The 26,989-nt window shown below is 32.2% G+C and overlaps 1 protein-coding gene across 2 annotated transcripts in view; it reads right to left on the bottom strand.

Annotated features, from left to right (window-relative positions):
* grk6 (G protein-coupled receptor kinase 6) overlaps positions 1–26,989 on the bottom strand; it is a 72,793-nt gene that overhangs the window by 37,761 nt on the left and 8,043 nt on the right. For both annotated transcript variants that reach the window (XM_055017207.1, XM_055017206.1), the window contains exons 2-3: positions 23,807–23,902; positions 3,246–3,358 (exon numbers count right to left, since the gene is read on the bottom strand). In XM_055017207.1, coding sequence (XP_054873182.1) covers positions 3,246–3,358; positions 23,807–23,902 — 209 coding nt within the window. The remainder of the gene's footprint in view (positions 1–3,245; positions 3,359–23,806; positions 23,903–26,989) is intronic.

Consider the following 26,989-nt stretch of genomic DNA (forward strand, 5'->3'; position numbering starts at 1 on the left):
CTGCAAAGAGATGCAGAACAATCACAAAGATACACAAAACAACCAAAAAAAGATGCAAAACAACCAGAAAGAGACACAAAACAACCAGAAAGAGATACAAAATAACCAAAAGAGACACAAAATAACCAAAAAGAGACACAAAACCAAAAAGAGACACAAAACAACCACAAAGAGACACAAAACAACTGCTAAGAGACACAAAACAACTGCTAAGAGACACAAAACCAGAAAGAGACACAAAATTACCACGGAGACACAAAATGACCACAAAGATGCAAAACAACCAGAAAGAGACACAAAACAGCCACAAGGGATGATTTCCTATATCTTATCTTCAATATTTTTTTTTACTATATTCAAATATGTAATAAAAATGATTATTTTTCACATAGTTACTGCTATTCAACAAAAAAATAAGAATATTATGCGTTGAAAAATGCTACTATTTTACAGATTTTTCCTGTTTTGTTAAATTAAGAATATCTAGTAAAAACACAGAAAAAAAGTGTTAATTTACATGTTGGCTTTAAAAAAAACAGAGTGGATTTAAAAACAGTGAACAGAGGAGCAAGCTGTTGGAAGATACATTCAGCATGGTGAAACATCTTTCTAGAGTTGTGTCGTTCTTTGAGGAAAATTAACCCAAATTTAAGCACCAGACATGAGAATACCATCAGAATGTCAACAGTTTTGCTTACTGAGAGGTAGAGAATAAAAACAAAATACAGAATTGAACAAATAAAGAACAGAAATGAGCAAATAAGGCGGTTTAGTGTCTCGAGGAACCACTTTTCTGGCAGGTAAACACTCGATGGTGGGGAAAAAGTCATGATAAAGTTGGATTTTTGCATCTTTTTATGTTATTTTTGCCTCCTTTTGTATCATTTTTGCAACTTTTTGTGTCATATTTACCTCTCGTGCCATTTTTATGTCTTTCTGTGTCATTAATGCAACTTTTAATGTCATTTTCACATATTTTTACATAATTTTTGTATGTTTTTGTGTCATTTTTGCCTCCTTTAGTGTCATTTTTGCATTTTTTTATGTCATTTTTGCAACTTTTGTGTCATTTTTGCCACATTTTGTGTCATTTTTGCATGTTTTTGTGTCATTTTTGCACAAAACATGAGAATACCATCGGAATATCAACAGTTTTGTTTACTGAGAGGTATAGAATAAAGAAAAAACACAGAATTGAACAAATAAAGAACAGAAATGAGCAAAATAAGGTGGTTTAGTGTCTCGAGGAACCATTTTTCAGGCAGGTAAACCTCGATGATGGGGAAAAAGTCATGATAAATCCCAGTTAGAGATGAAATCACAGTGATGATACGATGACAGCGATGTTAAATCTCTGCTCTGTGCGTCCACCGACTTCACAAAACCCAATCTGAGCTCTAATTGCGGCGTTTTTTTCGGCGTCCACGCCCTCCATCCACCCGATGACCTGCAGTAAACCGAGCCTGACTGGAAAACTCCAGAGTGCTTCCCCGGCCTGTAAACCAACGCTAAGTGACAGCGCAGACAGTTCAAATCTCATTTGGCCTCTCGCGGAGCTCTCAGGCCAGACGGGAAGCGGTTGTGGGGTAAAAGAGAGCAGTAATTGGACGGCTGAAAGCTCGGGCCGAGCCGCTGAGTCAGACTGACCAGCAGAGCTTCATTAACCGCCCGGCTGACCTTTTAATGCAGCTCAAGATCGGACGAATCGAGAATCACTCCAGAGTTAAAATATTGATTCCATTTGCTCCTCAGTGGTTTAACTCGCCTTTCCTGATGGGTTTTTAAACTTAAACGAAGGATGTTTTAAAAGGCAGCAGTACAAACCGTGAATCTGCTGCCTGAGAAGCATCAAATTTAGAAGTTTTTTAAAAGTAATCCAGTGATTAAACCTGTTTATTCATGAGTTCACTGCAAACAGGAGCTGCTATTTGTTAATTCTGCTGTTTCTAATGTGACGACATGCAGACAAATCCAGGCAGAAATATTTGGTTTAAAGTGGGAAAACAGCTTTAAATGGTTTCTTACTGAACCCTGAATTTATCTAAAATAGCATGTTTTCATATAAAATCAACCAAATTTGACAAAAGTTCCAAAGACATGTAAAACAATCACAAAGAGACACAAAACAACCAAAAAGAGACACAAAACAACAAAAAGCAGATGTAAAACAACCACAAAGAGACACAAAACAAAAAATAGACACAAAACAACCACAAAGAGACATAAAACAACAAAAACAGATGTAAAACAACCACAAAGAAAAGCAAAACAATGATAAAAAAGACACATAAAATTATCACAGACACAAAACAACCACAAAGAGACAGAAAACATCAAAAAAGAGACACAAAACAACCACAAAGAGACACAAAACAATCAGACAGAAAACATCAAAAAAAGAGACACAAAACAATCACAAAGAGACGCAAAACAATCACAAAGAGACATAAAACAACCACAAAGAGACTCAAAAAACCACAGAGATGCAAAACAATCACAAAGAGACGCAAAACAATCACAAAGAGACGCAAAACAATCACAAAGAGACATAAAACAACCACAAAGAGACTCAAAAAACCACAGAGATGCAAAACAATCACAAAGAGACGCAAAACAATCACAAAGAGACGCAAAACAATCACAAAGAGACATAAAACAACCACAGAGACTCAAAAAACCACAGAGATGCAAAACAATCACAGACGCAAAAAACCCACAAAGAGACACAAAGCAACCACAGAGACGCAAAACAACTACAAAAAGAGCCAAAAAGAGATATAGAACTGTGACAAGAACACACAAAATCACCACAAAGAGACACATAATGACCAAAAATAGACACAAAGCAACCACAAAAGATGCAAAATGGCCACCAAAAGATGCACAAAAGAGACACAAAACAACCACAAAGAGACACAAACCAACCACAGAGACACAAAACAAACACCAAGAGACACAAAACATCCACAAAGAGACATCAAATAACCACAAAGTTACACAAAGCAACCACAAAAGATGCAAAATGGCTACCAAAAGGCACAAAATGCCCAAAAGAGACACAAAACAACCATTAAGAGACACAAAAACAGCCAAAAAGAGATGTAGAACTGCGACAAGAACACACAAAACCAACACATAATGACCAAAAATAGACACAAAACAACCACAAAGATACAAAGCAAACACAAAAACTTCATTCCTTTCGTGTGTCCACACACAACAACTGGGCAACACAATCTTCTCACCACAGCGTCCAGGAACTTGACGCAGCGTCTCAGTTCTGGTCGAGTCTCACAGAACTGCCTGAAGAGTAACCGACCAATGGGCTGCCGCTCACACAGGCTGCTGTAGTCCTTCTCTGCAGACACACAAACACACAACGCACGGCTTTCTGGTGAACAAAACACAACACAGCATCTAAAGGCGTCCTGAAAGAACCAACAACTCCTCTAATGTCTGGAGAAACTTGAAAACCAGAGGTATGTTGGGTTATTTGTTGGTACAGGTCAATAGGTCAAGATAAGATACATTTTACTGATCCTTCGATACCAAAATTGACAATTTAACCTGTATTAATTACATCTTCTTAACCCTCCTGTTGTCCTCATTTATGGGCACCAAAAAATATTGTTTCCTTGTCTGAAAAAAATCCCAAAATTCCGCAAAAAAATTCCCCAAATGTCTGAAAATTTGCAAAACCTTCAGGAAGAAAATTCCAGTAATTCCTTAAAAGTGTCCTTTAAGTTTTATTTTTTAAAAAATCCCCCAAATTTGGCAAGAAAATTCTTGTAAATATTTTCAAAAAATGAGTAAAAATCTTCCAAAAAATCCTGTAAATATCTAAAGTAATTCCATATATATCAGTAAAACTTCTAATATTTTCTTTCAGAACATTCACAAAAAAATCAACCAAAATCCAGCAAAATTCATTAGATTTTGGTTGATGTTTTTGTGAATGTTTTTAAGAAACATTTTAACATTTTTTTTCCACCAAAAAATGTTCAAAGATTTCCCCAAAATGTTGAAAATGTGGACATCAGAAGTTTCACTGTGAAAATATATTTTTTTTCACATTTTCAAACTTTAAAATGGGTCAATTTTGACCTGCTGGATGACGGTTAAATGAAGTATGCTTAATTATCTATTAACAGTTTGTCTTTGTTTAATTGCTGAAACAACTACACTGGATTGCTTTCATTCTGAGGAAACTTTAAAAAGCAACTTTAGAGCTGTTCCCTTTGTCGCGAAGGCATAATTACAAGATGATGTCATTTTTATTAACGAAAACAGACACAAGTCACGATAAAATAAAGAAATGATTCATTCTAAAACTGGTCTTGGAGTATGTCACCAGTAACCAGTAAGTATACGTACCGACAACATCTGCCACCACCATGCTACCTCTACTGGTTCTGGTTAGGATTAGTTTTATTTACATAGCGCCAATTCACAGCAATTGTTGTCTCATAGCGCTTCAACAACACAGTGAAGATCGTACGAATCTTTAACAGAACAGAAATCCAACAATCCAAAGTTTCCCTGGATTTCCTATGAGCAAGAATTCGGCAATGATGGGGGAAGAAAAACCTTTAACGAGGAGGAAAATTTAAAAAAAACAAAAAAACCCATCAGAGCCAGGTTCAGGGAAGGCCGCCATCTGCCTCGCCTGGTTGGGGTGAGGTTGGGAAACTCGTGTCCATACATATGAAACACAAAATACTTGATATTTACTTTAAATAAGATGGAAGTTGGAAGAATTCATCATTTTTAAAACTTCTTCATGCTACAATTCATTCTATAACTAGAAAGGAGCAAAGCTTTTGCTTTTTGCCTCCTTTTGTGTCATTTTAGTGTATTTTTGCAACTTTCTGTGTCATTTATGCATCTTTTTGTGTAATTTTCACATTTCTGTTTCATTTTTATTTCTTTTTGCGTCACTTTTGCATCTTTTAGTGTCACTTTTGCCTCCTGTTGTGTAATTTTTACATCTTTTTATGTCAGTTTTGAATGTTTTTGTGTCATTTTTGCATCATTTTGTGTCATTTTCACATCTTTTGTGTCATTTCTGCAACTTTGTGTCATTTTTGGTATCTTTTTTTCATTTTTGCCTGCTTTTGTGTCATTTTTGCATCTTTTTGTGTCATTTTTGCAACTTTTGTGTCATTTTGCATCATTTTGTGTAATTTTTGTCTTTTGTGTCATTTTTGCATCATTTTGTGTCATTTTTGCATTATTTTGTGTAATGTTTGCAACTTCTGTTATTTTTAAATCTTTTTGTGTCAATTTTGTGTCTTTTTTGTGTCATTTTTGCCACCTTTTGTGTCATTTTTACATCTTTTCGTGTCATTTTTACATCTTTTTGAGTTATTTTTGACACCTTTTGTGTCATTTTTACATCTTTTTGTGTCATTTTTGGGTCTTTTTGTGTTGCTTTTTTTTTATTTTGACACTAGAATTTGACGGTATCAGAAAAGCTAATTCTGCTAACTCACTGTAGTTTGTTGAACTTATTTTCTTTTTAAGTTTTCATAATTGAAAAACCTGAAAACTGTTATTTTTGTGCAGTAACGTGTCGTTTACTCATGCATTAAAACAAACTTCCACTTGTTGTTTAAATAGGAACATAAAACACAAGATGCATTATTTCTAACAATAATTAGCTTTGAAAACATCTTAATTATGAGTATCTGACCGAACCAGAGTCATATTTTTCGCTGATGGAGTTTTTTTCTACAGAGTTCTGGGGTTGTTTGAGTTCATGTGTCCAGTTGTGCTTCAGGACAGGAGATTTAAAAAACAACAACAACGACATCAAGGAAACATGGATTTGCATCGGCGTCTTGAGGGGATGCAAAGCGACTCAGGAAGCTCAAACAAATGTGAGTCATGAAAGAGCGGCGAGAAAGAAAAGATCTGCAGAAGAGTCACAATCACACACAGAATCTAGAAACTTCACCCCGAAACATCCTGATTACACAAGATCATTAGTGAGGAGGACGATTAAACCGATGACTGTAGATGAGATCAAAAAGGCAAAACAGCACCAAGAGGAAACAAACCAGTTTTACTTCCAGGGAACCAGTCAGTAAAAGCACAATGCTGATGGTAAAACCTGTTTTTCTACATTTTCAGGTCCAGTTTTTCCTCTTTGCTTACATCTGTTCACTCACATCTTTGAGGAATATCACGGTTGTGTTCTAGATGTTGGAAAACCATTAATAAATGCTCAGGGTTGCAGTTATTTGAGTCTAAATTAAGTTTTAAATGGCAATGAATCTTTATTAAAAGGTTTTCTGCAGCTGTGTAAGAAGTTTGATGCAAAAGGAGGATTTTCCACAACCTGGAAGCCCTGAAATTATTCTTATTAGAGGTTTATAAATGGTATTTTATTGGTTTATTGTTGTTTTTTATTTTATATTTAGCAGTTTATTTGTTGTCTGTGTTGTATTCTGTTGTGTTTTTTAAAAATGCTTTTATAAGCTGATTTATATCAATTATGTCATAATTGTTTAATAATATTGTGCTCAAGAAATAAACTGACCAACAGTTAGCAGACAAACTCTCTATTAAAAGTCATAAAACTCGAGTATGTCAAACGACTCGTCATCCATTTGTTTGTCAAATTTTAATTCCATTTCTGGCGTAAAGATTTGCATTCAAAAAACAGATGACTAAGAGTGGCAGGAAGTTAAAACATCAACATGTTTTTGTTTCGCTTTTGCAACTTTTTGTCATTTTTGTAGCTTTTTGTGTCATTTTAACATCTTTTTGTGTCATTTTTGCAACTTTTTGTCATTTTTGTAGCTTTTTGTGTCATTTTAACATCTTTTTGTCATTTTTGTATTTTTTTATGTCATTTTTGCATCTTTATGGATCATTTATATATGTATATATTATTATTATATATACTATATATTTTGGGTTTTATTTTATATTTAGCATTTTGTTTTCTGTGTGTATATCTGTTCCGGTTCAACGCTTTTACAAATTCACTATGACTTATATTGTAATTTTTTAATAATATTATACTGAATAAATAAACTAACCAACGACTAGCAGAGGAACTCTATGAATAGGACCTCGTCGTAAAACTCATATACGTCAAACGACTCGTCATCCATTTGTTTGTCAAATTTTAATTCCATTTCTTGCGTAAAGATTTGCATTAAAAAAACAGGCATCTGACAGAAGTGTGTCTGGAAGTTAAAACATCAACATCTTTTTGTTTCATTTTTGCAACTTTTTGTCCTTTTTGTACCGTTTGTGTCATTTTTGTATCTTTTTGTCATTTTTGTGTCTTCCTTTATGTTTTTTGTCTCTTTTTGTGTAATTTTTGCAATTTTTTGTCATTTTTGCAATTTTTTTTCTTTTTGTGTCATTTTGCGTCTCTGTGGATCATTCATATATATATATATATATATATTATATATATATATATATATATATATATATATATATATATATATATATATATATATATATATATATATATAGGTTTTTATTTTATATTTAGCAGTTTGTTTTCTGTGTTCTGTGTCTGTTCTGGTTCAATGCTTTTACAAATTCACTATTACAAATATTGTAATTTTTTGTTAGCAGAGAAACTCTATGAAAAGGACCTCATCATAAAACTCGCGTACGTCAAACGACTCGTCATCCATTTGTTTGTCAAATTTTAATTCCATTTCTTGCGTAAAGATTTGCATAAAAAAACAGACGTCAAAGTGTGTCTGGAAGCTAAAACATCAGGAAGCAGCAGGTCTCTGATCCCCAAAGTAACAGAAAATACAAATAATCACCATCTGTAGGAGCAAGAAAATGTAAAAACAGGAATAGTTGTGAGATTTTCAACTTTCACACAGTCTTTGAAAGTTTCATGTGTTTTGTGTGGATTTATTGGGAAAATTAACCAAATCTATGTATAAAATTGTTTTTGATTTCTGCTTTTTTTTTTTTTTTTAAATCACTTTATTCTAAATGTCTCCTTGAAAAAATTATCCAAAATTGTAACTGGTTATTTTGCTGAATGATAGATTAGTTGTTTGGTCCTAAAAGTGCAGAAAATTTTGAAAAATTACCCAAAAAAAGCTCAAATTACTCCTTTCATCGGAGCCAGAAACTGTACAAACAGGAAAAATTGTGGGATTTCCAACTTTCCAATAGTCTTTGAACATATCACATGTGATGTGTGGATTTATTGGGATAAAATTAACCAAATCTAAGTGCAAAATTGTGATTTTTCATTAAAATCATTTTATTTAAAAATTATGTAAAAAAAATAATAAAATGAAAAAAAGACTTTTAGGTTGAACTGCAGGCAGTGTTTTCACAGAGCAGAGACGAAACAATAAATAAGATTCAGAGGAAAATAAATCTAAAATAAATGCAGCATGGCTCAGAAGCAGTGAACAGAGGAGCAGGTTGTTGGTGAAACATGTTTCTACTGAAGAGCAGAGCAGAGAGAAAGTTGAAAAACAGGTTGTAAAAACGTAAATATTAAATATCTGCAGTATGCAGTGCTGGCATACTGCAGATTGATTTTTTTATGACTGAATTTTACCTCTTTTTGTGTCATTTTAATGTCTTTTGTCATTTTTGCGTCTTTCTGTGTCATTTTGGCAACTTTTAGTGTCAATGCAACTTTTTGTGTAATTTTCACACCTTTGTGTCATTTTTATGTCTTCTTGTGTAATTTTTGTAACCTTTTGTCTCATTGTTGCAACTTTTTTGTGTCATTTTCGCATCTTTTTATGTCATTTTTACGCCTTCTTGTGTCATTTTGTATGTTTTTGTGTCTTTGTGGCAACTTTTAGTATAACTTTCATGTCTTTTTATGTCATTTATATAGCTTTTTGTGTCATTTTGCAACTTTTAGTGTAATTTTCATGTCTTTTTATGTCATTTTTTATTTTGCAACTTTTAGTGTCATTTTTACATCTGTCATTTTTACAACTTTTTGTGTCATTTTCACATTTTTTTTGTCATTGTCATGTCTTTTAGTGTCATTTTTAGGTCTTTTTGTGTCATTATTGCCAAGTTTTGTGTTACATTTTTTCAAATTTTGACACGAGAATTTCCACTTTCACTTCAACTCCATATCACTTCCAAATACTGGCTATCGACCTCCTTGATTACCAATAATTTGTATCAATATGACTTTTTTATGATCTACAGCGTTGTCAGACTGTTCAGAATCAGATTTTATTTCTATATTTTCTAGTTCTGTTGTTCTGTTTTCATAGAGAGGCAGGACTTTAAATTGAACCCACAGTGAGTGAAAAGGTGAGTATTGTTGTGTATTTTTTCCTCTGATGCATCCAGTCGCCTCTTTGTGTCCGAGCTTTCCTCGGTAAATTAATTTGGGTGGAGCGTCCCTTTAATTGTTGCTCTGATGTGATTTATCGCTTTGCTGAGTCACTTTGCTCTCGGTCAGAGATGCCTTCTGCTGGGTTTTGTTCCACTTTTGTTTTGCTGCCCTACTTGTGCCATCTTTGTTTGCTTTTTGTGCCACGTTAGCATCTTATTGTGTCATTTTGTATGTTTTTGTTTCATTTTTACATCTTTTTGTGTCATTTTTGTCTTTATTTTACATTTTTTGTGTCTTTTTGTAACATTTTTTTTTCTTTTTATGTCATTTTTGTCTTCTTTGTGTCATTTTCACATCTTTTTGTGTCATTCTTGCATCTTTTTGTGTCATTTTTATATCTTTATGTGTAATTTGTGCCACTTTTTGCAATTTTTGTGTCCTTTTATGTCATTTTTGCAACTTTTTGTGTCATTTTTGTATCTTTTTGTGTCATTGTCTTTTTGTGTCATTTTCACATCTTTTTGTGTCATTCTTGCATCTTTTTGTGTCATTTTTATATTTTTACATGTAATTTGTGCCAATTTTTGCATGTTTTAAGTATTTTTTTGTCTTTTTGTATCTTTTTGTGCCATTTTTATGCCATTTTTGTGTCATTTTCATATCTTTTTGTGTCATTCTTGCATCTTTTTGGGTCATTTTTGCCTCATTATGTGTCATTTTTGTAACTTTTTGTGTAATTTTTGTATCTTTTTGTGTCATTTTTATGTCTTTAGTGTCTTTTTCACATCTTTTTGTGTCATTCTTGCATCTTTTTGTGTCATTTTTGTCTTTTTGTGTCTTTTTTTACATCTTTTGTGTCTTTTTGTAACATTTTTGTATCTTTCTGTGTCATTTTTGTCTTTTTGTGTCATTTTCACATCTTTTTTGTGTCATTCTTGCATCTTTTTGTGTCATTTTTGTCTTTTTGTGTCTTTTTTTACATCTTTTGTGTCTTTTTGTAACATTTTTGTATCTTTCTGTGTCATTTTTGTCTTTTTGTGTCATTTTCACATCTTTTTGTGTCATTCTTGCATCTTTTTGTGTCATTTTTATATTTTTACATGTAATTTGTGCCATTTTTTGCAAGTTTTAAGTATTTTTATGTCCTTTTGTATCTTTTTGTGCCATTTTTGTGTCATTTTCATATCTTTTTGTGTCATTCTTGCATCTTTTTGGGTCATTTTTGCCTCCATATGTGTCATTTTTGTAACTTTTTGTGTCATTTTTATGTCTTTAGTGTCTTTTTCACATCTTTTTGTGTCATTCTTGCGTCTTTTTGGGTCATTTTTTCCTCCTTTTGCATCATTTTTGCAATTTTTGTGTCATTTTTGTATCTTTTTGGGTCATTTTTATGTATTTTAGTGTCTTTTCACATCTTTTTGTGTCATTTTTGTATGTTTTTGTTTCATTTTTACGTCCTTTTGTGTCATTTTTGAATCTTTTTTGTCATTTTTGTATAGTTTTTGTGTTTTTTTGTCATTTTTGTCAGGTTCTGCTGGGTTTTATCCCACTTTTGTTGTGCTGCTCTACTTGTGCCATCTTTGTTTTCTGTATTTTCTGGCCTAATGAAGTGAACGGAAGCAAAAAGAGCAGAAAGAATGAGTGACCAAAGGAATGTGTGGAATCAAGTTGTTTACTGGTGTGACTCCAATCAACCATTTCTCCTCCAAAGAACCAAAATTAGATTCCTTACAGTTCATAAAGCCACTCGGCCGGTCCCACACCGGCCGCTCAGGCGTGAAAAACGACATCCTCCCCGGTTCTGGGAATCCGTGGTAGTCCGGCCGTGGATCAGTGGACTTTCTCAATAGATCAGTGGAGGTGTGAGGAACATGAAAGCAGCCGGGGGACGGTTCAGAACAAGCTGTACATTAGCCCAACAAAGAGGCCTCTGTGGGTTCCACGGCCCTCCGGTGGAACGACGATGCCACGGGTTTGAAACCAGATCAAGGCTTCTGACTGTCTCTGTCTATTTATAGGACGTGAGCGGATATTGTGAGGAGGATTTACGACGGCAGGCCTCTGGAGTGAAGCTGGAGTTCACGGAAAGAGTAACGGCTCGAACGCTCATCAGTAGTTTTTCAGTTATCGGCATCTTTAGAAAGAAAATTTTAGAATTGGCATTTTTACGTATTTTTGTGTCATTTTTGCAGCTTTTTGTCATTTTTGTATCTTTTTGTGTCATTTTTGCTTCGTTTTAGGTAATTTTTGCAATTTTTTGTATTTTTTTGACACGTTTTTGTGTCATTTCTACTTGTGTCATTTTTACATCTTTTTGTGTCATTTTTACATCTTTGTATAATTTTTGCAACTTTTTGTGTAATTTTTCCAGCTTTTTGTCATCTTTGCATCTTTTTGTCATTTTTGTATCTTTTGTGTTATTTTTGTGTCTTTGTTGGTCATTTTTTTATGTGTGTAATTTAAAAAAAAATTTGTTTAATTTTTACCTGTTTTGGTGTCATTTTTGCAACTTTTTGTGTCATTTTATCCATTCTTGTGTCATGTTTTGCATCTTTATGTGTATTTTTTTATCTTTGTGTAATTTTTACAGATTTTTTTTGTCATTTTAGCGTCTTTTTGTGTCATTTTAGCGTCTTCATTGCTCATTTCTTTTGAACGTTTCTAAACAGAAGGTTTGTGGAGCTGCTTTACTGCCAGATCAAGTTTCTCTAACGGCCTCATATTAGCAAGAATCTATGAGATGCTTTCGTTTCTACCAACAACGTGTTTCCTACATCTCAGCCTCTTAAATATACAGTTTCTCTTTGTTGTTTTGAGTTGTTTCTGCCAAATTTATCTCCATAACCTTTTCACACAAAGCAGGTTTGAGTGGAGTTAACTGGAGAGCAGACATTTGTTTCCCAGTCAGAAGACTTCACTGGTGATAAACATCTACAACTTGACCTTTTAAATTCAGTTATATGTTTATTATGTGTGTAGGTAAGATTTAACCGTTGGAACTCCACAGCAGGCATCGTACAGTTTATTAAAAAACACTAAAATGACTAAATTTATTAGGCAGAAACTGTAAAAACAAACAAAAAAATTTTAACTTTCTATCCAGACTTTGAGTTACGACTCTGTTCTGTCAGAAAAATAAACCAAATGTGAGCTTTAAATTGTGATATTTCATCAAAATGAATTAGTTGTACATTTCTTAAAAAAATTCCAGAAACCAGAAAACCAGATTCTGTTAAAAAAATGTATATATATATATATATATATATATATATATATATATATATATATATTAGTGGCGGGACGCGATTAAAAACGCGCTTTAAAATTAATTAATCACAATTAATTGCAGTTTTGTCAAATAGCAATATTTGACACAATAAGTGAAGTTTTTCAATTCAAATAAAATTGTGGTTGACAGTTGAATCAATGAATAGACATATACGTGTTTATAATTTAAAATTTATTTTAAAAAAGGAAAATGGGACATATAGAAAAAAGGGATTTGGATGACTTAAAGCCTGAATTTAGTTGTTTTTTCCACTGTATGGCACATAAAATCAGCATAAGTAGTTCAAGGAGCTTCAGAAAGTTGAAAATCCAGAGATTCATTCTGTTTTCGTCTTTTCTGGGTCTGATAAATGGTGGAATTTTGATGGTTCTTTTTTATAGGAATATCAATTTTTATTTATGTAATTTTTTCATAAACAAAAAGTTTATAAGTTATTAAAAGAGATATTTTTGTTGTTTAGGTTATTCCTCCTCCAAGGAGACAGAGCCTCGACGGAGTAAAAACTTAAACCACAAAAATGTTTCATTTCTATTTATCTGCATTTTTCATCTGTCTGCTACATTCACAGATTACTGCAAATCTAAGTGCAATTATAGCGATTTTATTCAACATTTTAAGACTTTCTGTAAACTCAATCACTGTCTAGAAAAGCGGTCTATTATGGGATGGCTACACCGTTAGCCGTTAGCATGACTCGTAGCTAACGTTAGCTCTGGTGCTAACAGCAACATGTTTTACATTGAGGTGATACCGTCGGCTTGAAGTGCTGCAGTGATCAGAAAACTCTTTGTTGTACAATTTACACACAACCAGGCTTTTATCCAAGCTGCCATCAGGAAGATTTTTAAAAGAAAACTTTCTGCCCAACAAGCTCAACCTGGTCTTCCTTCACTGTTCACCAGAGCCTGACTTCACTCAGTGCTTCCTGTGCTTCTTCTTCATGGCTACAAACAGACTTTAGGTTCATTACCGCCACCTACTGGGCTGGAGTGTTCATCAGAGTTACTGGTGTGCCAGAAATGAGGGAACTGAGGAGGGTGCAATTAATTGCGTTATTATTTTTAACGCATTATTTCCGCCGTAATTAATTGATCAAAATTAACGCGTTAAAGCCCCAGCCCTAATATAGTGTTTCTCAGTGCAACAAAAAAGCCTCGACTGACTCAGTCTCAGTCTTGTGACCGACAGTCACAAGACAAAAAAATTTGTAATTTTTTCATCCAAATTGTTTTATTCAGCATGTCTTAAATAAAAATATGTCCAAAAATACAAAACATTTCTCTTATAAAAAGAAAAGCTGTGTAGTTTTGGGGAAAAAATAAACCAAATCATGTTATTTCATCAAAATCACTTTTAGTCTCATTTCAAAGTTAACAAAAAATTAACTGTTTGCAAAAACCAGGTTCTGTAAAAAACAAATTTTCATTATCTTTTTGTATCATTTTTGCAACTTTTTGTACCATTTTTTTACATCTTTTGTGTCATTTGTGCATCTTTTTGTGTAGTCTTTGCATCTTTTTGCAATTTTTGTGTCATTCTTGTGTTTTTTCTGTCATTTTTGCATCTTATTGTGTAATTTTTTTAGCTTTTTGTGTCATTTTTACATCTTTTTGTTTAATTATATACATCTTTTTGTGTCAATTTTACATCTTTTTATTGAGTTCCTGTATGTTTTGTGTCATTCTTATGTAATTTTTGTCTTTTTGTGTCATTTTTGCTTCCTTTTTTGTCATTGCTGCAACTTTTTGTATATTTGTAAATTGTTGTCATTTTTAAATCTTTTTGTTACTTTTTGTGTCATTTTGACGTCTTTTTGTGTAATTTTTGCAACTTTTTGTGTAATTTTCTGTATCTTTTAGTGTAATTATTATGTAATTTATGTCTTTGTGTAATATTTGCATCTTTCTGTGTCATTTTTGTGTCTTCTTGTGTCATTTTTTGTGTTTTTGTGTGTCTGAGTTCTCTCTCCATCTTCGTCTTCTGTTTCCATAGAGGTACAGGATTTTATGTTGCAGTGAAAAATGAGCAAACACAGGTTTAGTATCAGTAAAACCATATAGCAGATCCGTTTTGTGCTTCAACAAAGTCTGATAAGTTTTATTTATGTTTAGAAAAACTGGACTTCACCAAAGTGCTGAGAAAAGATGATAAAAACTAGTAAAAACTAACAGTGAAACAGTTCTAAGATGAAGCAGCTGAATACAAAATACTAAAATAAGAAAACCACAAAGAGAAATTGAGAGCTGCTTCTGAAAACGTTTTTTTCTTGATATTTTTCTAATAACGTTGGATTGAAAGAGGAAACAGTGAAGACTGTTGAGCAACAGAGAAACGCTGCTGTAAAACGTGATCATACAAGAATCAGGACACGAGAGGAAAATGTGTTTCTGACAAACAAGGAAGCCGACGGTTTCCTGAATCTGTTTCTCAAGTCTTTCTTCCTCCCACTCACCTCCTGCTGCTGGTTAAACTGTAAAAATCTACGTTTTAACCCTAATTTAATGAACAATCTACTGTTGTTTTACAGATGTTCCACGTTTAGTTAAATTAATGATAAAATCCAGTAAAAACACAGAAAAAAAAGTCACAATTTACATGTTGACTATTTAAAACAAACAGGAGAAAACTGTAGAAAATGTCACAAATATCATAATTTTACAGGCGCTTGCTGTTATTTAAAAGAAAAAATCTGTATATGAAGGACTGAAACAGCAATTTTTGAACATTTTCTCAGTGTTGGCATTTTACAGAAAATATTTAGAAAAATCAGCAGAAAAAATATTAATTTACATGGTGACTATTAATTAAAAAAATGGTCTGGATTTTTTATTTTTTACAAATATTTATTTGTTTTTTTAACCATGTTTGACTATAAAATTACACTGTTTTTCTGTATTTAAATTGACTATAAAATCTAATTACTATACAGATATTTGCCGTTATTTGAAAGAAAAATTATGTAAATCAAATATAAAAAATGTTTAATATATTTTTAAACTGCTATTTTTCATATTTAGTTAAATGACAAATAATATCTAGTAAAATAAAAGAAAAACACATTTGTTGACACATTAACTATAAGTAATAAAATTGTAAACAATGCCCATATCAAAAATCTGTATTTTTACAAATATTAATTTGTTTTTTTTCAACATCTGACTATAAAATTACACTATTTTGAAAATCCACTATAAAATGTAATTATTTTACAGATATTTGCTGTCATGTGGAAGAAAAATTCTGTCGTTGGTTGTTTTTTTGTTTTGTTTTGTTTTTTTTTTTACCACGTTTGACTATAAAATTGCACAAGTTTTCTGTATTTAATCCAATATAAAATGTACAATGTCGTTTCGTGTTTTTCGTCTCACTTGTTTTTTATTTTTTTGTCATTTTCTTTGTCATTCATGCAATTTATTTGTCTCATTTTTGTCATTTGTCCATTGTTATGACAATTTGTAACTTTTTTGTCTCTTTTTTTGTTTTGTTTTGTGTCGTTTGTCTCTTTTTGTGTCGTTTTATGTCTTGTTTTTGGAATTTTTTGTCTCATTTTTGTCATTTGTCCATTTTTTGTCACTATGTAACTTTTTTCTCTAATTTTTTGTCTCTTTTTTGGTTTTGTGTCGTTTGTCTCATTTTTGTCACTTTGTCTCTCATTTTTGTAATTTTTTTTCTTGTTTTTGTTGTTTTTTTGTCTTTTTTGTCTGATTTTTGACGTTTGTCTCATGTTTTTGTTGTTTTGTGGGATTTTTGTCACTGGTGCTGTTTGTCTATTTTTTGTCATTTTGTTTCTTTTTTTGACATTCGTCTCGTTTGTGTGATTTGTGTATTTGTTCGTCGTGTCTATTTTTGTTGCTTTGTAACTTTTTTATTAACCTTTGTCTCTTTTTTGTTTTGTTTCGTGACGTTTGTCTCATTTTTGTCATTTTGCGTCTCATTTTTGCAATATTTTGCCTTGTTTTTGTTATTTTTTTGGTCTGATTTTTGTCGTTTCGATCATAAAGTAAAATACTACATCGTTCAGCTCCAGATACCTGTGACTAAATGTTTTTATCCTTTGTTGACACTCTGTGATCTGTAGGTTTTGATGTGGAAATGATAAACTGAAGCTGAATGTGGCTGAAATTGAACTTTTTTTTCTTAAGAAATTTCAGGGTGTTCATAATGTTTTGTAAAAAGATAATTCCTTAAATGTGAACATTTTGCACTAAAACAAGGGAAACGTGGAGTTGTGGTTATTTCTGGGTTATTATGCTGTAATTTTTGTGGTCATTGGAGGTCAAACTGGGCTGAATGTGGAACCTGAACTAGAATTGGACACCACTGCTGGTTTTAGAGCATCTGAAGAAGGAAATCAGGAAAACCGGATGAAAAGATCATTTCAGTAGCAGAAGATACAGAAAAGTCCCGTTGTTTACTGTCACTGAATGAGGTTAAAATCTGAAACTCCACAAAGTTTCTGTGATTTGAAAACAATCAGCAGACAAAGTGAAGTCCTGTTCCTCGTGCTTCCTCTAAGTCCTCGTTAGTTTCTCTGCCTTTCATAAGACGATTACGAAACTCTGTTTGAATGCTAATAAGGTTAAAGAAACTCCGTGATAAAGACGGAAGGACCCTCGTCTGATGGTCAAATGACCAAAAAAACTCTCCAGCTGCTTATTTACTGCTTTATTTTAAAATATTAGTTTATTTCCTAGCAAATGTTAGTGTTAGCTCCAAAAAAATTTAAAATACATAATTGCACATTTACACTCAGTTTCTCTGTTCTGGTTGAATTAAATGCAGTCGGAGTCTTTTTGCACCGAAATACATCAATAAATTCAGGTTCTACTTATTATTTCTGAGTCTTTTAATGGTATTTTAACCTCGTAGATCACTGAAGTGAAGCTAATTTAACTGTAAGTTTTAGATGCTAGCATTTAGTTGTTCAATTATTGCTGTTAATCAGGAAAATAATCCAAATAATCCACCTGTAAATAACCTAAATTATTAGTTGCAGACCTGATTCTAGAAATATATGTTTAATCATAAACCACAACTTAATTCATTGTTACGTTAAAAAGTTTCTATTCCTTCCATTATTTTTAATTTGTTTGCTGTATTTAAATATTATTATTTTACAGATATTTGCGGTTATTTTCACAGTTTTTTTTTTATAGCTTTCCGGTATTTTTAAGACACTTTTTTGGCACCTTTGCTGCCAGATTTTCATCATACATTAAAATAAACTTTTTTTTTCAATTAAGGGATAAATGAAGGTAATTTTCTTTTGTAAAAAAAAAAAACAAAAACAACATTTGATAGTAAAGTTATATTTTTCCCTGCATTTAAATCAGCAAAAAAATAAATATAGAAAATAAATTTTAAAAATTATTTACAGATGTTATTTGACAGAAAAAAATGTGTATTAAGGGATGAAAAAGGTAAATAATTTTTAAAAAATGTTATTTTACAGATATTTTGTCTGTTTTGTTAAATTACAGATAACAATAATAATCAGAAAATCACAGAAAAAAATGTGTATTAAGCAATGAAAAAAAAGGTAAATTTTTTTTAAATGTTGTTTTACAGATTTTGCCAGTTTTGTGAAATTACAATATAATAATAACAATAAAATCACAGAAAAAAATTATTAATTTACATGTTGACTGTACAAAAAAGGGCTAAAAGTGTAAATAATGTCCACAATAAATACATTACAAAAATAAAATAAAAAAATATAAAAATATTATTATTTTACAGACATTTGCTGTTATTTTTTACAGTATTTGGTAATTTTTAAGACACTTTTTTGACACCTTTGCTGCCAGATTTTCATCAAAAATAAAATAAACTGTAAAATATTTTCATTAAGAGATAAATTATGGTAATTTGCTCTTTTTAAAACCACATTTAACAGTTCAATTACACTATTTTTTTCGCTCATCTCGCCACTAAATAAGGTTGCTGGAATTAATATGAACAAGACATTATTAATACCAAACATTATCTCAGGCGGGAGGTGAAGACGATGGTGGAAATGATGGAAAAACTAAAATATAATGAGAAGTAAATGAAAAACTGAAGCTTTGCAGCATTTATTTTAGTGGTGGGAAGCCGGTGAGGGATCATCGTCAGGTTTAGGTGAAAAATCTGAGAGTTTTCAGTGAAACGATAATTGGAGGAGCAGAAGAAAGTCCCTGAAGGCGGCTCCAATGGATTTCTACATAAGCTAAATGAGTAGCGTGAAGAATCGTAGGCGATGTTCTGTAAACGAGTTGCAATGCCGGCACAGAAAGACGACTGTGTTTGTTTCTGCCAGTCGTCTTTTATCGGCTCCCGCGGCTGTTTGTGAAGTAAAATTCTCCTGAAGGTTCTCGGCTTTTCTGGTTCCTTCTCAGAACTCTGTGAACTCTGCAGACAGCAGCTCTTCTGTCCGTTACTGTCAGATGTTTCCTTTAAAATGCGTTAATATGACCTCAACATGTGAAAATAAACACTTAGAAAGTGTAAAAACAGGCTCAGCTTCATGGAAATTTAACTTCACATCAAACGAAGGCGAAAATCTGACAACAAAAGGCAGCAAAAATACTGTAAAAATAGTAGCAAAAATATGTAAAACAATTCTGTTTATTTAGCAAATTTAAATACGGGAAAACTGTTTAACAAAAAATGGGAAAAAAACAGCAAATATCTGTAAAATAATATTTAAATATTTGAAGGGTTGACTGATTTCAGTCTAGTGGAGTGTAATTTTAGAGTCAAATATTGGTAAACATTTGGAAAAATACAGATATTTATTGTGGATATTATTTAGGTTCATTCATTGTTTTGTTTTGTTTTTTTTACAGTCAGCAGGTATATTAATATTTTTTTCTGTGATTTTACAATTTTTTTATATTGTCTTTAATTTACCAAAATAGTTAAAAAAAAATTTACCCTTTTTCAATCCCTCATATACATGTTTTTTCTGTCAAGTAACTAGTAGTTTTATTTTTATTTTTTTGCTGATTTAAATACAGGAAAAAATTGTGTATTTTTACTGTGAAATGTTTAGAAATGAAAGTTTATTTTACAGTACTTGGAAAATAGCAGCAAATATCTGTAAAATAATAATATTTAAATACAGCAAATATATTTAAAATAATGATAATGTTTTAATTTAAATACAGTAAAATAAAAGTGTAATTTTACATTCAAATATTGTGAAGGAACAAATTACTATTTGTAAAAATATCGTTTTTTAATGTGGATATTATGTAAAGTTTTTTTTTTTTGCAGTTAAGATGTTAATTAATATTTTTTTCAGTGATTTTGAGATTATTATATGATCTGTAATTCACCATACCGGCAATGTAATAGTTAAAAAAATGATTTACCCTTTTTCAATCCTTAGTATATGTATTTTCTGTCAAGTATTGTCTGTATTTAGTTTTAGTTACATTTTAATTTTTATTTTGATGATTTTTACTGTGAAATGTTGTTTAAAAAATGTAGAATTTCTTAAAGTACAATGAAAATCTGGCAGGAAAGTTGTCAAAAATATCTTTAAAATGACCAAATACTGTTAAAAAACAGTTAAAAAAACAACAAAAACAGGAAAAATAACAGCAAATAAAGTGAAATATTTAATATTTTTATATTTTATTATTTTATTTTTATAATATATTTGATGTGGAAATTATTTACAATTCTAGCCTCTTTTGTTTTTACAGTCAACATGTAAATTTACATTTTTTTCTTTAAAGTTATGATTATTATATTATCTATAATTTAATAAAAGGGGCAAAATCTGTAAAATAACTATTTACCTTTTTGCAATCTTTGATATACGTGTGTTTTCTGTCAAGGGATATCTGTATTTTTTATTTTATTATTTTTTAAATGTCTTGCTGATTTAAATACAGTGAAAAATTGTGTAATTTTTTGCTGTCCCTAATGTTGTAAAAGAACAACAACAACAAAAAAAAAAACATCATTTATCTCTTAATAAAAATCCTTAGCAGATCATTTAATGTACAAGGATAATTTTAAAAAACATCTTTAAAATGGTGGAATACTGCCATGTTTAAAAACTGTAAAAAAAAAAACAAAAAAAAAAAACAGGTAAAATAACAGCGGATATCTGTGAATTAATACTATTTTTATATTGCTGATTTCTACACTGATTAAGCTTCATGAAGACCGTTTCTGTCGCTGGTTGTTCTACGGTGCAGATCAGATGCTGATACTAAACATCTCCTATCTGGTATGTCGTTAAAATGAAAGCAACCATACTGCTGGCTGAAACACAAAAACAGCGTCTGCTTCCTCTTTCTGCAGCTGCCACAGTTTCCTCTGAACAACCACTTGAGCAAGTTTAGCTGTTTTTCTTTCTCCGGCCTGCAGGCATTCAGACGCTCAGGCTCGTCATGCGTTCCACTTTTCTGAATCTGATCAATGAACTGCTTCGTGTGAAAGTTGCAGCTCCTTGTGAACATCAAGGCTGATTATTCCTGACAGAGCAGCTAAAGAGCAGAGAGCAGCTTGACAAAAAAATCCAGCATTAATATCCAAGTTATTGACACTTTTGTAGGTAAACATCCAAATTATTGACACTTTTGTAGGTTAACTTCCAAGTTATTGACACTTTTGTAGGTAAACACCCAAGTTATTGACACTTTTATGTGATAATATCCAAGTTATTGACACTTTTGTGTGATAATATCCAAGTCATTGACACTTTTGTGCATTATTATCCAAGTTATTGACAGCTTTGTGCATTAATATCCAAGTCATTGACAGTTTTGTGCATTATTATCCAAGTCATTGACGCTTTTGTGTGTTAAAATCCAAGTTATTGACAGTTTTGTACATTAACATCCAAGTTATTGATAGTTTTGTGCATTAATATCCAAGTTATTGACAATTTTGTGTAGTAAAATCCAAGTTATTGACACTTTTGTAGGTTAATATCCAGGTTATTGATACCTTGGAATGTTAGGACCCAGGGTTTTTAGACCTTAGTGTGTTATTATCAAGTGTGTTTGCACTTTATTAAGTTAATATCAATGTACCTGATACTTTGGTGCATTAATATCTAAGTTATTGATTCTTTACTATGTTAATATCCAGGTTGTTGGTGCTTTTTTGCAGTGATGTCCAGGTTATTAATACTTTCTAACATTATTATCAAGGTTTTTTTTGGAGGTTTTCAAATAGCTCATGAACAAATCTGTATTATCCGCTTTGATTATTGTAAAAACAATTCATGGGTTTAGAGGTTACTGGAACTATTAACAATTTAAAACAAATGGGAAGATTGGTACTACTAGCATCAGCAGCCGATTAGCCTAGCTTAGCATAAAGATTGGAAACAGGGGCAAAAGTTAGCCTGGCTTGTTTTAAACTGGGAAAAACACCAGAAACATGTCTAAAGATAATGAATTAGCATGCATTATCTGGGTTATTTAAATGTTCAAATGGAAAAACAAATGGGAAATAGACCGTAATGTCTGAAAATGAAGCTAGCATCAGAAGCCAATTAGCCTAGCTTAGCATAAAGACTGGAAACAGGGGGAAAAGTTATCCTGGCTCTGTTTAAACTGGGAAAACCACTAGAAACATGTCTAAAGCTAATGTATTATCATGTAATATCTGGTTTATTTAATGTAAAAACTGACTTGTAAGAGACAAAACGGAAATTGAAGCGACTTGAATGTCTGAAAATTAAGCTAGTGTCAGTAGCTGATTAGCCTAGCTTAGCATAAAGACTGGAAATTCAAGGAAAAGTTAGCCTGGTTCTGTTTAAATTGAAAAACACACCAGAAATACCTATAAAGCTCACGAATTAACATGTAATATCTGGTTTGTTTAATGTAGAAACTGACTTGTTAGAGGAAAAAATGGGAAATTGAAGGCATTTGGTTGTCTGAAAAGGAAGCTAATGTCAGTAGCCGATTAGCCTAGCTTAGCATAATGACTGGAAACAGGGGGGGGAGTTAGCCTGGTTCTGTTTAGACTGGGAAAAACACCAGAAAAAACATCTAAAGCTAATGAATTAGCATGTAATATCTGGTTTGTTTTGAGCATGTAGGAACTCTAAACAGTTGACCCATCACGGGACAGTCATTTTACCATCAGCACCACGAGTTTATCATCCATTTTCTCCTTCTGTGGACGTAACCTGAGGTCTGCTGCTGCTGATAAATATCACATATCACAGATATCTAGCATGTGCAAGGACCGGCGTCTATTTCTGTCTGGTATCGGTGGACCATCGCTGCTGAACACGGAGCTAATCAAACACCAACATCCATCACATTCCCCGAGCGAAACCTAATATTTACAGCTGACCTATCACAGCACGATTAGATCGGGATGCTGGATGTGATGATGATTTATTTTGAACCTCCGGGCCTCCGTAGCAGCACCAGAACAGGACACTTAGTGGAACAATGAGTGGATTGAAGAGGAGCTGCAGATAACAGCGTCCTGTGCAGTAATTCATACATTATTATCTCCATCTGCTGGGTTTCCCCTCCGCTGACAGAAAAGAGTCGCCTGCTGCTGCCCAAAGAGGAGATTTAAAATAAAATTCACACCACAGCTACGTTCATCAGTGCACTAAACGTATGCAGATTCACAAGATTAGCTGTTAAATCTAGAAAATGATGGTTAAAATTACACCACTGCAGAGAAATACAAACTTTTTTATAAAAAAAGGTAAGTTATTAAAAAATGTAAAACATTAATGACTATAATTGATTTGAAACTCTGTGATTTGTGTCATTTTTGTCTTTTTGTGTCATTTTTGTGTCTGTCATTTTTGTCTTTTTTTGTATTTTTTATGTAATTTTGTTATTTAAACATATTTCTGCGTCATTATTGCATCTCTGTGTTATTTTTGTGTTTTTTTTGTCTTTTTTTGTCTATTTGTGTAGTTTTTGCATCTTTTTTGTCATTTTTGTATCCTTTTTGTTTATATTTTGTGTCATTTTTACATCTTATGAATTTTGTCTCTTTTTGTGTAATTTTGCACCTTTTTGTGTCATGTTTGTGGCTTTTGTTTCATTTCTACATCTTTTTATGTCATTTTTGCTTCCTTTTGTGTAATTTTTTCATCTTGTCATGTCAATTAAGTGTCCTTTTGTGTGATATTAACATCGTTTTGTGTCATTTTTTCCCTGTTGTGTCATTTTTGTGTTTTTGTGTCATTTTTGCTGCTTGTGTCAGATGCATCGCCGTCTTCTCACCTGTGTTCTGTCGCAGCTCCTCACACAGACTGACGTGTGGAAACTGCAGCATCTGCTTCCACTTCTTGCTTTTTCCTTTTCTGTTCCCGCCACCGCCTGTGGAGGAAAGAGGTTTGGGTTTAAACTGGGCAAAGAGACGTGAAAAAACGAACACAACACGGTTGATTTGGTGTTTTCTGTCTATGGAGTTTCTACATTCAAGAGAAAGAGTCGATGAGAAAAGAACAAAGAACACGCCTGAAAAACAGCAGATGCTTAGAAAATCCCTAAAATAACAACATTCATCAGGGCCAGAAGCTGTAAAAACTGAAAAAAATGGTAAATCTTCCTGCATTCTGATGGTCCTTGAACGCATCATGTTTGACTTATGGTTCCGTCAAGAAAAATGCCCAAAGATTAGCGTAAGAAAATCATTTTTATTTAACCAAAAACGAACTGCTCACCCTAAACAAATTCTGCAAAAACTGTGTTTCCACAGAGCAGAGAGAAAAATAAAACACTAAAATAAATGCAGCATGGCTCAGAAACAGTGAACAGAGGAGTAAGTTGTTGAAGATACATCCAGCATGGTGAAACATCTTTCTGTAGAGAAAAACAGAGTTTATAGAGGCTGTAAAAATGTAAATGTATGGAGAGTCAACGTTTCTGTCCAATGTTGGTAAAATCTGTGAACACTTGGAAAAAGGTTGGACATGATTCTATTTTTTTTTTTAGTTTTTACGAACAAATACATCTGTATCATAAGTAATTTTGCAACTTTTTGGTTTCTTTGTGGCATTTTTCTGTCCATTTGTGTTATTTTTAAATTGTTTTCTGTAATTTCAATAACTTTTTGTGGCATTTTTATATATTTCTATGTAGTTTTTGTAACTTTTTATGTAATTTTTGCAACTTTTTGTGCCATTTTTGTGTCTTTTTATGGAATTTTTGCAAGTTTTTGTGGCATTTATGTTTAATTTTTGTGTCATTTTTGCATCTTTTGTGCATTTTTTTTACACTTTGGTCTTTTGTGTCGTTTTTGCATCTTTTGGTGTCATTTTTGCATCTTTTTTGTCACTTTTTGTGTAATTTTTGCATGTTTTTGTGTCATTTTTCTATCTTTTTGCATGTTTTTTGTCAGTTTTTAAAATACTTTTGTTATTTTTCTATTTTTTGTGTAGTTTTTGCAACTTTTATGTAATTTTTCTCTTTTTGTGTCATTTGTGCATCTTTTTGTGTTAGCGTTAGTTTGTGTCATTTTTATGTCTCTTTCTGTCATTTTTTGGTATTTTTCTGTTATTTCAGCATCTTTTCATACTATTTTTTGTCTCTTATAATAACTGTTGCATGCTGCAACATTCACACCATTTGGCGTTCTCTCTACTTATTCATGGTTCTTCTGTTTCCATAGAGGTGCAGGACTTTTTATTGCAGCGAAAAATGAACACAGTGAAGAAAAAAAATGTGACAAAAGCAAAAAAACAAACAGGAAGTTCAGTGTGAGGTTAGTTAGAAAGTAATCATCATTCTTCTGCTCAGTTCAAACCTTATGAACAGAAACACGTGCTGCGATTGTGGACAAAGTCAGATTGTCTGCTCGTCATTTTTGTTTACGACAACCTTTGTTCATTTGTTTGTGCAGTTTAAGACCAATCATGAGACTGATCCTTTATTTCAGGGCTCTAACATGTTTCAGGGTTTGAACCATGACAAAGTCCTGGAAACCCTCCGGGCGGCGAGCACAGAAGAAGCCGTGTGAAGTTTTTCTGCAAACACAAAGAGCCGAAGAACAAAGCAAAGCCAGAAACCAGAGGAAGTTCCTGTATGAAGCTGCAGCGTCGTGTGACTCGATCCACAGCCGCTCAGCTTCTAGTGCTTTCAGTTCAACACCATGCAACCAGCAGGACGTGATGCAGGATGTTTCCCACCAGTGAGGTGAAAAGTCCAAACAGAAGACAAACCACAAACTAAAGACTTCACAGGATGCTGCTCTGGTTTATTCATGTTTCTACATTTCATCCTAATACGTGGTTTATCTCTCTGTTTCTCAAACAGTCAATGGTTTGGTTTTCACTTCATAAAAGTAGCTTTAACTTCATAATCAGGTTCATTTTTAAGACCTGGCATATTGTAAATAACCCAAAGAGTTTCTGGGTGTGTTTGTTCCTGTCACGTTTTAACTCATTCTTCTCTGCAATATAAAGTCCTGCACCTCGACGTAAACAGAACAACATCAAAAAAATCAGAGAGAACCCAGAAATGTCTTCAGTGCAGTATGACACAGTTGGAATAACACAGAGACAAAAATAGCATGAAAAGATGCGCAAATGACACAAAAAAAAGACAGAAAAAAGACAAAAAGATGTAAAAATGACACAAAAAATGTAAAAATGACACAAAAGGAGAAGAAAATGACACAAAGAGATACAAAATGGCACTAACAGAGGCAAAACTGATACAAAAAGACACAAAATGACAAAAAGATGCAAAAATTACACAAAAACATTTAAAATGGCACAAAAAGATATAAAAATGACACAAAAATGACACAAAAGAGGTAAAAATAACACAAAAAGACAGAAAAAAGACAAAAAGATGTAAAAAATACCACAAAAAAATAAAAGGAGGTGAAAATGACATAAAGAGATGCAAAAGTGACTGAAATAGATGCAAAAATGACACAAAAATTACAAGAAAACATATAAAATTGCACAAAAAGATGCAAAAATGATACACAAAGATACAAAAATGACTCAAAAAGGCACAAACATGACACAAAAAGATGCAAAAATGGTGCAAAAAGACACAAACATTACACAGACGCAAAAATTACAGACGCAAAAATTACACAAAAATATGTAAAAATGACACAAAAAGATGTAAAATTGACACAAAAGACGCATAAATGACACAAAGAGGCAAAAATAACTCAAAAAGATGTAAATTTGACAAAAAGATGTATAAATGAAACAAAAAGACGCAAAAATGACACAAAAATGACACAAAAAGATGTACAAATCACACAAAAATGACACAAAAACAGACAAAAATGACACAAAAAGATGCAAAAATGACAAAAAAAGATGTCAAAATGGCATGAAAGCATATGTAATGGCACAAAAAGACACAAAAATGACACAAAAAAATCAAAAATGACATAAAAAGAGGCAAAATGATATAAAAACATATAAAATGGCACAAAAA

Source organism: Amphiprion ocellaris, chromosome 14 (assembly GCF_022539595.1).
Source record: "Amphiprion ocellaris isolate individual 3 ecotype Okinawa chromosome 14, ASM2253959v1, whole genome shotgun sequence".
NCBI classification, from domain to species: Eukaryota; Metazoa; Chordata; class Actinopteri; family Pomacentridae; genus Amphiprion; species Amphiprion ocellaris.